Raw genomic sequence first — 14,836 nt, 5'->3', positions numbered from 1 at the left:
GCCTCTGCTGCACTGACACTTAGGTGGTTTTATTTGTTTGGGGTTGCATGCATTTAAATTATTTTGATTTATAAGCCCTTTAAAACACAACCACTTGCAAAGTCCTTTGTTTGAGTGTGTCCAATTAGTTTGCTTAGCTGAAAATAAAATTGTGTAGTACTTCTCAGGGTAAATAGAAGTTTTATCCTACTGAAATTCCCTTTGGGGCTCTTTGTCAAGAATTAATATAGCGTGTTCAGTGTTGTTTGTGATGCAAATATATTTTACAGGATTTGGAAAGATTATAGCAAAATTTCCAAAAAAACAAAATTGAGTGTTATTTTAGAATGTTACTTATAACATACCTTACACCAAGAAAAATATTTAACCATCCTCTTTAATGCTTTTTTTTTTTAAAGATTTTATTTATTTATTTGAGAGAGGGAGAGAAAGCACGAGTCAGGGGCAGAAGGGGAGGGAGAGGAAGAGGGAGAAGCAGACTCCCTGCTGAGCAGGGAGCCCATCTGGCCTGGATCCCAGGATCCTGAGATCATGACTTGACTGAAGGCAGGCACTTACCTGACTGAGACACCCAGGGGCCCTGCTTTATTTCTTTTTGTAGTATATTCCAAATGCTTTCTAGGGGAAAAATATAGAGACATTTTGAGACATCAAATACAATCTTTATGTTTTCTTTGTTTTAGGTGAAAGAAATTCTGGAAATCTTCTCTAATGTCCTCATTTAAAGATTTCAAAATGATGTTGAGACAGTATCTTAAATTACCTTAATCCTTAATATTAAATAAGGATTGGAAACAGATTTTAGTTCTGTTATTGCATTATGCCGCCCTCATACTTGTCTCTCTAATATTAATAATAATCTGGAATATATTGTCCTCCTTACTAGATACCACATGTTCATGTAGATATATATCTGGCTTTCTAAGCCAAATTCCAGGGCCATTATATAGAAATGGCAGTGGCTCCTAAAGTAACCATTAGAAACATTTTCCAATGTTAATAGCTATTTTCAACTTTATCTGTATCCGAGCTTTTCCAAGTGATGTACTCTGTCAGTTTTCAGACTTCCTCCTTAGACTCTGCTTGCCTTAACAGTAATAATCAGATGCAATATTTCTCTTATCTTGAAGAAAATATGCTCTGAACATTTGCAGAAGGCATCATTAATGCTGAAGACACATCAGAAGTGCACTGTATTCTCTGACTCCCCCCATCTACTTTCCCTCATTAGTATAGCATGGAGTTCTTCCTTCCTTCCTGAGAAATCTATATCAGAACACAGGTTTTATAGCATCATCTCTATCGCTATACTGACGTCTATAAGATTTAAATCACTATAACATATTTAAGAAATGGGTTAAACTAATTTTCTGTAGTGTCATTGTACTAATACAAATCCACACACATTTTATTAACTTCCCCTTTGAATATACCCACCAACAGTTAATTTTCCAATCATGCAGTATTTTCTACATACTAAGTTTGCGGAATTGCAAGCACACACTGTGAAAACATATAGAATTTTAAACTTGTCATTTTAGTTAAGGGAAAACATTTAAATAATATCAGTGCGATAATGTGTAAAAAACAGGTTTTCCATAAATTGAGCCTCCTTCCCCCTTTTTAGAAAACCTAAACTTTAACATTTTCTTCTCAAGTGTCTAGATGCCATTAATTTCTTCTTCATGACAATTAAACCAGATGCATTTCAGAAGTACTGCAGAGGAAAGGAACATAGTTTTATCCCTTAATGTAATAGTAATCAGAATCATGGCAGTTCTTCATAAAATTATGACAAAACTTAACCTATTAAACTAGAGAGCATTTCTTTTCTAAATGAATAAAATTCAGGGTTTTTTTTTTTCATTGCATACAGACTACAGCTTCCAAGTTTAGAAATATTGTAACAAACTGTTATAGTTTCCCCTTTTTATGACTGAAAGATGTTTGTCACCAAGTATTTTTTTTATAGTTTATATAATTTTTTTAAATTTTTTAAAAGATTTTATTTATTCATTTGACAGATATCACAAGTAGGCAGACAGGCAGGCAGAGAGAGAGGAAGGGAAGCAGGCTCCCTGCTGTGCAGAGAGCCTGATGCCGGGCTTGATCCCAGGATGCTGGGATCATGACCTGAGACGAAGGCAGAGGCTTTAACCCACTGAGCCACCCAGGCCCCTATATAGTTTATTTTAAATACAAGGCAGTGTAGCATTTTATAAATATAATTTATCCATCCCTCAGCTGTAGACTGTATCATATTTACACCCTCTCCTATTGCCAACAGTGATAAAATAAACTTCCTTATTGAGATTACTTTGTGCTCATGTTAGACATTTTCTATAGACTACATTTCTTTTTTTTTCTTTTTTTTTTTAATTTCTTTTCAGTATAACAGTATTCATTGTTTTTGCACCACACCCAGTGCTCCATGCAATACGTGCCCTCCTTAATACCCACCACCTGGCTCCCCCAACCTCCCACCCCCCCCCCGCCCCTTCAAAACCCTCAGATTGTTTTTCAGAGTCCATAGACTCTCATGGTTCACCTCCCCTTCCAATTTCCCTCAAATCCCTTCTCCTCTCCATCTCCCCATGTCCTCCATGTTATGTGTTATGCTCCCCAAATAAGTGAGATCATATGATAATTGACTCTCTCTGCTTGGCTTATTTCACTCAGCATAATCTCGTCCAGTTCCATCCATGTTGCTACAAAAGTTGGGTATTCATCCTTTCTGATGGAGGCATAATACTCCATAGTGTATATGGACCACATCTTCCTTATCCATTCATCCGCTGAAGGGCCTCTTGGCTCTTTTCACACTTTGGCGACTGTGGCCATTGCTACTATAAACAGTGGGGTACAAATGGCCCTTCTTTTCACTACATCTGAATCTTTGGGGTAAATACCCAATAGTGCAATTGCAGGGTCATAGGGAAGCTCTATTTTTAATTTCTTGAGGAATCTCCACACTGTTCTCCAAAGTGGCTGCACCAACTTGCATTCCCACCAACTGTGTAAAAGGGTTCCCCTTTCTCCACATCCTCTCCAACACACGTTGTTTCCTATCTTGCTAATTTTGGCCATTCTAACTGATGTAAGGTGGTATCTCAATGTTGTCACCAAGTATTTTTATAAACACTGGAAAGTTTGTATATATATATATATATATATATATATATATATAGTGTTTATATATAAAACTGGAAAGTTTGGCCAAGGTACATTGTTTAAATGGAATATGTATGCATTTTATTTTAATTACCTACTTTACAATCAAAAACAATATACAGGAAAAGGTATCTCTCTAAGTCTTAGTCCAGAAGCCACTTACGAGAGTATTAGAGTCTATAAAATGTTGTTATAATAATTCAAAGATATAGTTGGAGTTCAGAACATAAAAAGAACAATGCAATAAGGATCTCTTTGTGAGAGTAGGTAGGAATTAAAAAAAAAAAAAATCTTTGTAAGAGCAAAACTGCAATGGAAATTAAAAGGAAGCAAACAAATATCCCACACAGGATCTTTTTCTTCCTGTTCAAAGAGGACCCTGAGGAGGACTATGATACTCCTCTGGCCCAATGAATTGGATTCCCTATTATCACAAAATCACAAATAAACATTAAAAACACTAATTATATAACCATCCCAAGAGACTAATTGTCAGAAATTATTTTTATTATCCTACTAGTAACTACTATAATTCTGATTTATTTCCACACACGATATATAAAACATCTGATTTATTTCCACACATGATAAATAAAACACCTGCTATGCTTATACAGAAAGTAATTCAGTTGCTTTACTCAGTGACAAACTGTATTATCCATAGTTGTGCTGATAAATGTAACTAATAGACTCACAAATCAGCCAAGTATTATTATTAATCCTTAACTCATTCAGGATCCACAAGGGATGAAGTATTCATATAAGAGAATGTTCTAGATCTAAGCAGTCCTCTGAACACATGAAAATTTGACTTTCGTTGATTTGTATTTTTGTTGTTCCGCCAGCTACACCAGTCAACATATTGCAGGGAGGAAGCAAACACATTAAATTGCATCACTCAGTCTACTCTGACACTTACCACAGAAGGCTCTCCAGCACTTCCTCTCAGTCCTACAACAAAAGAAGTGTGTCAGTGTCCTCCACAGCCTCTCTGCTTCAGGACTCTGTTTTTAGCACCGACCCAGGTCTGACCTTGTGTTTAAACACAAACCTAGGTCTCACCTGCACAGGAAGGTGGAAGGAAGGGAGGTTACAGGAAGTTAATGGGAAAAGTAGGAGTGATTAATACTTTAAAGTCATTGAAAGAAATTCTGAAGGGTTTTGAGCAATGGCAGCATTATTCCAGGGCAAGGAGCTTTGAAAAATTCAGAAATGATTTTGATGTATTATACATTTTAGTTTTCACTTTTAAAACAGCCTCATCTTTTTTATATTTCCACCTACCTCCAGGTAACTAGAACTTGCTAAGTGAGAATAATTGTGAGCTTTAAATTAGAAGAAAATACTTGGGTGGATAATTTTATCACCTATTCACCTCTACATACCTAAGATGGAAAATCCATGTACTCCTAACCCGTTTTTCCAACATCTTTCCCAATGAAAAGATTATGACTTCAGTTTCATCTGTTTGAATTTCAAGTGTGAGCAGGTGCAGAACATTCTAACCTACCCTTATTAGTCTTCTCCCCAACACCTCACTTTCCACACAAAGAAATTCAGTCCCCTTCTTTGCTGTGACTGCATTGGACACCCCAAATTTACTGCCTTCTACAAGCAGTGCTTACAACCTTTCCTTCCCACACCATCTTTTAAAATTAAAACTCTTGATGACCGAAGAGGTTTCCTCTTTACCAAACAAAATTCTCTTAGTACATTCCCATTCCTGCTTCAGTCCAGACCTAAAACCTGACTGGAAGGCAGAAATCTATGATTTGCTCCATTCGATTCTTTTAGTACCTGCAAAAAACAAAGAATTGAGATGATAGCACTCCACTTTTATTCAGTTAAGTATTAGCCATGGGGCCAACGTGGAGCATGTTGGATTTTATGGATGCATATCATCATGAATCTGTGATTTCTGACTTTCTCCAAGATAACACTCCATTCATGTTGTTATCTTCAGGAGAGAAGACTCAGCATCACATGACTGAAACTAAGAAGGGGGTGGGAATAACCATTGATTTACTCTAACATTGATTCTCGACCAGGTAAGCAGCACATATCAAAATAAAACAAAACAAAAATACCCAATGACTAAAAAACCCATGGGTAGGAAAAAGGCAATAGTGCTGATAGGGGCAATTTATGATGACCTTAAAGAGCTGTGTGTTCTTAAAAAGTGTGTATATTAATGTTTTTAAAAATGCATTCATCCTGGGACACCTGGGTGGCTCAGTCTGTTAAACATCTGACTCTCGATCTCAGCTCACGTCTTGATCTCAGGTTTGTGAGTTGGAGCCCCATGTTGGACTCGCCACTGGGCATGGATCCTACTTAAAAATAATAAAATAAAAAATAAAATGCATTAATCTCAGTCTTGTTCAGAATAGCCGAAAATAATTTAAATGTCTACCAATATCAGTAGGGTGCTAGTTAAATAAATTATGTGATATCCATAATGTGTAATATTCCACAGTCACTAAAGTGACTTCCCCCTTTCTGATGTCAGTGCTTTTGGATTTTTATACCATTGATTTTGGTATTTTTAATTCTCACTTTGAGGACCTTGTGATTAAAACAGTCCTCTGAGGATTTTTTTAGCCACTTTCCAGATAACTTTCAAAAACACCACCCTATGTCAAATGCAAGTCATTATTTTCAGGCAGCCAAAGTAATACTTCATTGCTGATTCTGAGGACTGAGAATCTGTATACCACTAACTTGATTCTATACCATATTTTAATTCTGGTCTGCCATTTTGTTTTGGCTTCAGTGATGCATGGCATTTTGGATGTTTTTCAAAGAAATAGCTTTGGACAATTCTTTATTAACTTATTTATCTCAACATAGGTAAGGAGGAAACTCTTTCTACACAAGTTAAACATAAAAATAAAAATTTCTCTGAACCTTTTTCTCCTATCAAATCGTGAAAATTATTCTTACTCATGTGGATTATATTATATTCAAGTGCGGAAAAGGGACTCAGTACAAAAGTTGATAACTAAGGCTTCTGCTTATCACTTAGAAATCTCAGTCAATGGGATTGGGAGGGAGACAAACCATAAGTGACTCTTAATCTCACAAAACAAACTGAGGGTTGCTGGGGGGAGGGGGTTTAGGAGAAGGGGGTGGGATTATGGACATTGGGGAGGGTATGTGCTTTGGTGAGTGCTGTGAAGTGTGTAAACCTGGTGATTCACAGACCTGTACCCCTGGGGATAAAAATATATGTTTATAAAAAATAAAAAATTAAAAAAAGAAAAAAAAAAGAAATCTCTGTCAATAAAATTAATATAGTACATCAGAGAACAACAGATGAACTTCTCAAAGGTAGCCTAAGTTTTCTGAAAATCACCACAAACTTGCCTTTAGTGAACCATATCAAGATACTTTCAAAGGCAAAAACAAAACCAAGGATATTGGCATCGATAAAAATAGACTTTCCCTCTAATTTGTTGCAACGAAACAAGACTAGAAATTGTATAAAAATGCACACATCAGTTCAATGTTGAAACACCTTTTCATTAAGCTAATTTTTCCTTGGAAAGACCAAACTAGATATTTCATTTTGGCATGTAGAAATGTTTGTGAATATAATCACTAAATGCATAGTTGCTTTTTCATATCAAAAAGATTAAAAGGTTTTGCTAGAAGCAAGGAATAATTGTGGGGTTAGAGAGAAAATTTTAAAACAGTCTTATTTCTGTAAAAATGAAATAATAAAAATTTGCTGATGTCCTTATTTGTCACTGTATTCAGAATTTAGTAATAATAGGAGAGTGATTTCATTAGCTAGCTATTCTTTCAACTTTGATGTATTAAACCTCAATGTCAATCACTGTTGAAATTCAAAAGTCTGTCATTAAATACTCAACATAGGTAAACCCATAAATATCTTCAGTTCTTAAAGGTAGATTGTCAAAAGTGAAATCATAGATATAACGTATAGGAATGTGAGAAAGTTATTCACATTTTTGCAAGAGAGTAAACAAATTTCATAAAGATGGTAATCCCTTGTTCTGAGCTTCAGTAACCATAATACTGTTGTAAATAACGCAGAACTGATTCATTCCAGAAAATATTTCTAGAAAACCAGTGTTACGTGTTTAGACAAAATTGGAGGACATCTATTTTAGAGAAATACTGTTCAAATAAACCTTTTTCCTTACCCCTGAAAACAAAAAGTGCTGGGGTTTGTAGTAGTGGTAGTTTTTATTATGTTACTCAGTTTTGTTTCGTTTGAAAATCAACACAGAGCTTTTGATGTGAAAAACTAATAGTAAGCAAGGAATATCCTGTCACTGGTTTTGTTAAGAACATTTATGTTTTTTGTAAGTAACATTTTTAAAGACCATTGATAATAAATGTCAGAATTTCTGTCAGTTTTAGGTTTGGCTCCTTGATTTCTCAATAAAATCCATCTACAAATCAAAGATAGACATTTAGGTTTGTTTCATTCATATTTATAGCTCATTTTTGAAGGTATTCGAGGTCCTGGCATAGAAGGTGACATTGCCATTGATGATGTGTCAATTGCAGAAGGAGAATGTGCAAAACAAGACCTAACGACTAAGAGTAAGTGTCTATTCCTGGACTGGTTTGATGTGATATTAAAGTAACATAATAACTATTAAACTAAAATGGTCTAATTTTTAAAACTCATTTATTTTTGGTTTGTAAATTTAGAAATTCCTTATATGTGAGACACTAAAATTTTGAAGATTTTTTAAAACAAAGTATTAAATTTGATGGTATGTATATTTGACCTAAGATAAGACAAAAGTAATTTTGGCTTAGGTCTATGTAATAAATCAGCCCATTTTTTTTCTGGTATTCTGGTATAATTCTTCTATGTGCATCACAATCTTGTTTAGTAATTCGGTTTCATTTTTGTACTGTGGTTTGAATATTATAGTTTAATAATATCTTCAGATTTTATTTTGTCACCACAAAAATGTTTTGAATCAGAGACATAAATTTAAAAATTATAAATAATGCAAAAACATCAGAATTATGTATTGAGCTCCTTCTTAAAATCTTCATCTCCATATTATCCATGTACAGTTGAAAAACTAAAATCATGTCTTTTAAAATTTCCTCCAGTTGAAGTATTTTCATAGGCCCATCTGGAATCTTTACTTCCGTGTTTATATAAAGGGATATTGATCAAGCTAAATTTACACAAATAACTCATTAATTATTTAGTATGTATAAAAGGAGCATGAAAATCCATTTTGTTAAGTCTAGAGCAAATCAGAGTCTTTGTTGGTTTGAGTGTATTTAATGAAAAATTATATTAGTCTAGATGTTGAAAGTTAAATTTCTGCAACTACCCAGTGATTGCTCATACAAACTGAACTGACTCCATTTTTAAGCATTGTAAAAAGACAAAAACTAAGATTGTTTATAACAATGAGTCACTTTGCTCATAGTCTTCACCTCCTTGTCATTACACTTAGCATTCTGAGTAACAGATTCAGTAAAAATTTCTCCCTGTGTCTGGCTAATTTTGCTTTAGAAAACCAGTAGCAGTATCCACATGAAGTAGATTTGCAAAATGCGCAGAAAAGCATGCATTCTCCTTGGAGGAGGAGAATGAGATTTCTTTTGAATTTCATAACATATATCAGTCACAGTAACATTCTAGTAATAATAATAACCACTGAAGGTGGTTACTATCTTACATAGAAATTTGGATAATTTGGATAATTTGGATAACCTCCGTATTATCCATGGATAATTTGGATACATTTGGATAATTTGATCACCGAAAGTTATTATAAATTAAATTCAAAACATTGAAACTTTCCAAATGAGGAAAGAAAGAGAGAACATTCTCCCTCATGGAGAAAACAGAAGTGGTAAGAGTAGCAACAGTGAAATGAGGATGCAAACCCCAAAGGACTTTACTGTTACAAAAATACAACACTTTCAAAATCAGGTATCTTCTCTTCTAAAGTCAGAGAAATGTGTGGCTGTTTTAAATAAGATATATCTGTACATATTGGGGGTATTTTTATTCAGCCTTTATAAATCAGAGGAAGCAACCTTATTAAGCAGAAACATTTTCTTTGGTATGAGAAAGTATCCTGTTACACCTGTATCTACTTAACTAGTATTTGCTAAGCTCACGGTGACAAACATTGTTTGGTGAATATTAAATTAATGTTAATTTCTAAGTACAAACCAGCCTGGCAGCCAAAAGCCTCTTCTTGAGTGCTCTGGTTCCTAAACCTTCTCAGGCAGTACCACGGCCCACACTATTAAAAGCTGCACTTGTCTTTTGTGTCCAAAATCTACCTCTCTCCTAGGTGAGAGCCATTTTGTAACTTAAGCCAGATGACTGAATTATGGTACTTGTTCATGTTAGCCCTCCTGGGCAACGCATATACTCTACAACGTATCACTTGGACATGAAGCTTTATTTGAAACACCAATTATGATAGGAATCTTAAGGCAGAATCGTGGAACAGATTTTTTTAAATGGACTGATTCTAAAACTCACATTGAATAGATAATTATTTATTCAATTTATAGGTACAGGACTGACCTAAGCATATATAATCCACTATTTATGGTGGCTGATTTTCTACCCCTAACAATCCCTTCCTAGTTTTCATAGAAAGTAGTTTTTCTCTCAGCCTTTAATCTTAATCATTTTTGGAAGCTTTGGGGGGAAAAAAGGCCTCTTAGGATTTCTAACAATTTCTTATGTGTGCATACTTCCAGGTGGCTAGAAGGACTCTGAGGTTGAGTTCAGCCAAAAACTTAGACAAATACCTTCTGGACAAGTTCTCAAGCATATCATATCAACTTAAAAATATTTCTACTTTTCTAACAACACCTTTATTTTCCTTTTCACATGTCTTGGAAATAGACTAATAAAACAAACAAAAAAGTATTTTCCAAAAATATTTTCCACATACTACTGTTGTTTTATTAGTTCACCAAAGTTGTATTGGTAGCTACATAGAATATTTATTCTTTTTTTTTGTTTGTTTCTTGGCATTTATTTTCCTTGTCTTTAGATTCTGTTGATGGTGCTGTTGGAATTTTAGTACATCTATGGCTTTTTCCGGTCATCGTCCTCATCTCTATCTTAAGTCCTCGAAGGTGACCTTATCCTGGCAGAGGCTATAAAAGATTCACCAGGCACTGGCATGAAGAAAGAGTCTTTGTAAATGGACATTGAAAAAACAAACTACCAAAGATTCCTCCACTGACTACTGACTCAAAAATAAAATAATAAAAACGAATTTTTTAAAGCACTGGGGATAAAAAGACATCATGGAAGTATAACTTATTCCAAACTACATATAAAAGATAATCTTGACCTGAGTAGAGAAGAGACCTTCAGGTGCTTTTGTGGCTAAAAAGATTACAGCATCATCTGGTCATCTGGTTGAACTCTGGAAAAAAAAAAAAAAAAAAAGCTATAGAAATCCTTGTCAAAGCACAAAGTCATGGCTGGTTTTGTTTCAAATGAATAGTTTGCTTGTTACCATGGAAACCTAATGGCCTGCCAACAAAAACCTCACTGTAAACAGGGTACGTGAAGAGCTGGCATTTATTTTCCTTTCAAGAAGGTTTTACGTAGAGAATTAAATAAATGTAGGCCCTTTTACCTTTGGTTGTTACCGTTCCTTAAAAATAACCCGAACTCAGAATTATTTAAAACATTCGTGCTCCTCCCCACCTGTCCCCATCCCATCTTTATTGTTATTATTTGTTTTCCTCCCATGGCTAAGCTAGATAACTGTATGCTGTCTCTTTTTGCATGCATTACTATCCAGGATGGTAAACCTGGGCTTACATATTACACAGGCTTATCGGAGTTTGCTTGCGGCCACTTGAACACCCAAACTAAGTCATCTGTTCCAATGAAGAAACCAAACCACCATCTTTTATAAATTGCCATGGAAACCAAGTGCCTTCAATGAAACAAGCCTGAATAATTTTCAACTCAGAAGCTTGCACTGCTAAGAGTGGTTTGTGTAAAACTATTTTATAAACAAACTACAGAGCCTAAATGTGCAAATTACAGGCAAGACCACAAAAGCCGCTTCTGAAGAAGAAAGGACCGGAGCTGCTGCGTAAGCCCATGCAGACGAGATATTTGTTGTTTGACCTCCTAGACAGCCATGGCCTTTCGGCTTATTGTCCATTAGAAAATAACTTCCATTGAGACCAGACATGGGAGCAACACTTTTTTCTTCCAGGTTATTATATGGGTCAACCAGAGCAAAAGGTTGTTGAGATAATACTTAGCGCAGAAGGTGGTAAAACACAAGAGTGTTTTTTTTTTTTACTCTAACCTCCATTTGAAATGAAATTGGCCCTAGCTTTAGAGGGAGCAAGAAAATGTTTGTGATTGCAGTGTGCACAAACTCTACAGCGGAACTGGGCCTGAAAAATCTGGCTTTATTCTAAACACTGAAGGTAATATGCCTCTGCCCTTTAGTCAGACTCTGTGCAAATTGTGAAATATTATTTTATTATTTTACCAAGATTAAAAACACTTTTACAAAAAACCGAAAACCTGTAAAAATGATTTTGAGCTACCTGAGGACAAATCATACCTTTAACCAGCCAGTTTTCCAACGCATTGTAAATTTCACTTAAACCTGTTGGTTATGAAAATTTGAAGATCTTTTTCCTTAAATTATCTCAGCTTTTAACTTCATTTAAAAAGACTTTTGTCTAAAGAAGAATATTATTATTATTATTATATGTTCTTTCAACACCCCAGGATTTAAAAAAAAACTGATTATGCAAGTAATTGGGATATAAGTATTAAATTATAACATTTGCAAATATTAATATAAAAAGCACAACAAAATGTAGTGGAAAATGACAAAGCTTGATTTTTAAAAGAAAAAAAATTCTGTAGAAATGTTTGTGCAAATTCAATAATTCAACTTAAAAGATAATTTTACAGCTATGTTCAATAAAGCCTCTTTCCAGGTAAGGTATGCAAAGCGGTATGTGTGTTTGTTGAGCAATGTTTACTTGTCACCAAAATGAGATTAGTTATATAATTTATTGGTTATGTTACCATGGGATAAATCTTCAGGGCTTCATATACCTTAATGTCTGCAGGAAAGAATTTAATAGGAACCCCTGATGCACTCTTCCATACTTTTCATACATGTAACAACAACAAAAATAACAAAAGTCAAACCTGTGAAAGTAAAATATGAAACAGATGTGAACTTGGAATTTAATGCTCATTTTCGTAGTTAAAGAGGGGACCAGCTGGAATATCTAGGTAGTGATAAAAGAGCTAAACCAATTCCTTTAAATTAAACAGAATTAACTAATAAGCTTTGTAATTTATTTTAACACATCAGGCATATTGAAAATTTTCAGAATTACAGTCAACCATCTGTTTTATCAAATCCAAACCAAAGAGTTTAAACAATATTTAGGGCACTTAGTATTTACTAACTCTCATTCACCTTGACTTTCATTTTATATGGCAACTAACTACTTCCCTCCACTGTCCCACATTAGTGGATCATCCTTCCTAACTGATTTTCTGCACAATCATTGCTGATAATACTAATAAAACTGTTTTCATCTAAAGAAAGGCTTAGCTCATTGCAGCCTTCTTCCCTTATCTTGAATTTGATTTGAGTGAGACTTTCGCAAAGAACTAAAAGAAAATGTGTGTTTAGAATATTTGGATATACCTTCGTCCTTTCCAGGAAAATAATCAAGTCTTCTTTTCTCCTTATTAACACTGCATAAAGAAATTGTTGCAAGTGAAAGCTTCAATCCTTATAAAATACTGAAGTCCTTTATAACCTTTCACGCAATAAGAATACAACATGCCTCAGAAGTCATGAGAACTGGCTGGTACTTCAAAAATTAATTTTGATTAAATTTTTGAGAAATTGTAAATGAGTGCCAAGTACAAAGGGCAATGAGAAGAACTGCAAAACAATCAGATTTATTGATAAGGTAATAAATTAGAATATATATCTCAAGTGGGTTCATTTATATAAACCAACAATCTTTGAATTGTAGAATGTTTTGCATTCCAGATCAAATGTTCAGTTGCTTTAATTGAAAGAAAATGAATCAAAATGTGGGAAATTTTAAAAGGTTGGGATAAGTGAAATGTAAACTGTGTTAAGGAATCTCCTGTTTAACATTAGTTACAAGAATGATGACTTTAAAGCACTTACCTGTTTATCAACTGCCTTTCTTTTCCTAATATTTTTTGTATTTATTAAGAGTTGAACTCACCAACATATTTCCCTTTTTTCTTTTTGATGACATTTTAAGTGTAATTGATGCCATTTCTGTTATTGTTGTTCTTTATAGGAAGGCATCAGGCAATGGAGCTTTTAATTCTCTGGGAGAAAGATTAAACCATGTAATTTCCTAGAGTCAGTAACTGATCCGATTAATTAGGAACCTACTCTGTTTCAGTAGTTCAAAGATGCTTGTTCCTCCATATTTTAACATCTCTGCAACTGGGCCTATTTTAACTACAATTGGTCACATTTCTGTGTAGCGATACATAAAATAAAAGTGCATATTAAAACTGATGGCATCTTAGATATGTTGAAATTCACCAAATTCACTAAAGTCTCCAGAATAGCCAAATCATGCCCAATACCATTCCTTTTCAACAATCTCAAAAGTGAGAAAAGGATGCCCTGTCATATTTGTAGGATTTATATTAAATACTCATTGCCTATGCATTATTTAAAAATAACAACTTTTTATTTTGTGCTTTTAAAAAAATCTCAATCTTCTCTTACAGATGTTATATACATATCTAGCCCTTCTCTCTTTTTTTTTTCTTTCTGCTACCTATATTTTCGTCCCATCATGAGTTACAATATGCTATGTATCCCTGGTTTGAGATGTTTTCTTGTTCTGTGTGATTCGTAGTACTTAGTAAGTTAGAAGCTTGGTCTGCCATGAAATTTTCTTAAAGAGATCTGAAAGATGCATGGTACATACACTACAATGTCGTACAACAGGCCAAAACAAATGGTACTCCATTTCACATATACCACACAATTGACTTTGGCATGGCAGTGAATTATGATCATTATAATAATCAGAATTACAAAGCAGCTAGTCAGTTACATCATGTTACAAATAGTAAAAATAATCCCACTCTTTTATTTTAAAATATGACAAAATATGAATGACAACTGTACTTTCACCAAACATGCATTTTTACTTTAAGACTTTATAATAAACTTACCTGTCGAAGTGTGTAATTTGAAGAACAATTAATTAATTCAGTTCTATACTTAAGACTTATGAAACTGGCTGTGGTATTTTTCATGACCTATTTTGTTTGTTTTGATTAGTGATTTGAAAGATGGTGACAGACTAATGTGATTTTCAAAGGATTCTTTTTGAATGCGTTTCTTTAACAACAACAATTTTTTTTTTTTTTTTTTTTTTTTTTATGTGCCTTTCAAAGATCAGGGCCTCAAAACAGTATTTGAACTGGAAAAAAATTCACTTCAGATTCATTTCCTTTTGGTTAATGACTACTTAAAAATTGCTTTGCCTGCATCTCAACAAAGCAGAAGGTATATACTCTTCTTGCAACTGGGTAGTTGATATCAATGAGGAGTTATTGCATTTTCTGTGAAAACAATAAAGTCATAGGGTTCAAGCCCATGCTATTTCC

General features: G+C 34.1%; 1 protein-coding gene across 1 annotated transcript in view; it reads left to right on the top strand.

The window, feature by feature from the left end:
• MDGA2 (MAM domain containing glycosylphosphatidylinositol anchor 2) overlaps positions 1 to 14,576 on the top strand; it is an 879,614-nt gene extending 865,038 nt beyond the window's left edge. The window contains exons 16-17 of the mRNA XM_059182014.1: positions 7,641 to 7,746; positions 10,200 to 14,576. Of these exons, the coding sequence (XP_059037997.1) occupies positions 7,641 to 7,746; positions 10,200 to 10,288 (195 nt within the window). The 3' untranslated portion in view covers positions 10,289 to 14,576. The remainder of the gene's footprint in view (positions 1 to 7,640; positions 7,747 to 10,199) is intronic.
• Positions 14,577 to 14,836: the final 260 nt, after the last annotated feature.

The sequence above is a fragment of the Mustela lutreola genome, chromosome 7 (assembly GCF_030435805.1).
Source record: "Mustela lutreola isolate mMusLut2 chromosome 7, mMusLut2.pri, whole genome shotgun sequence".
Lineage (NCBI taxonomy): Eukaryota > Metazoa > Chordata > Mammalia > Carnivora > Mustelidae > Mustela > Mustela lutreola.
The sequence above is the reverse complement of the archived record's forward strand: the minus strand, read 5'-3'. Positions and strand labels throughout refer to the sequence as shown.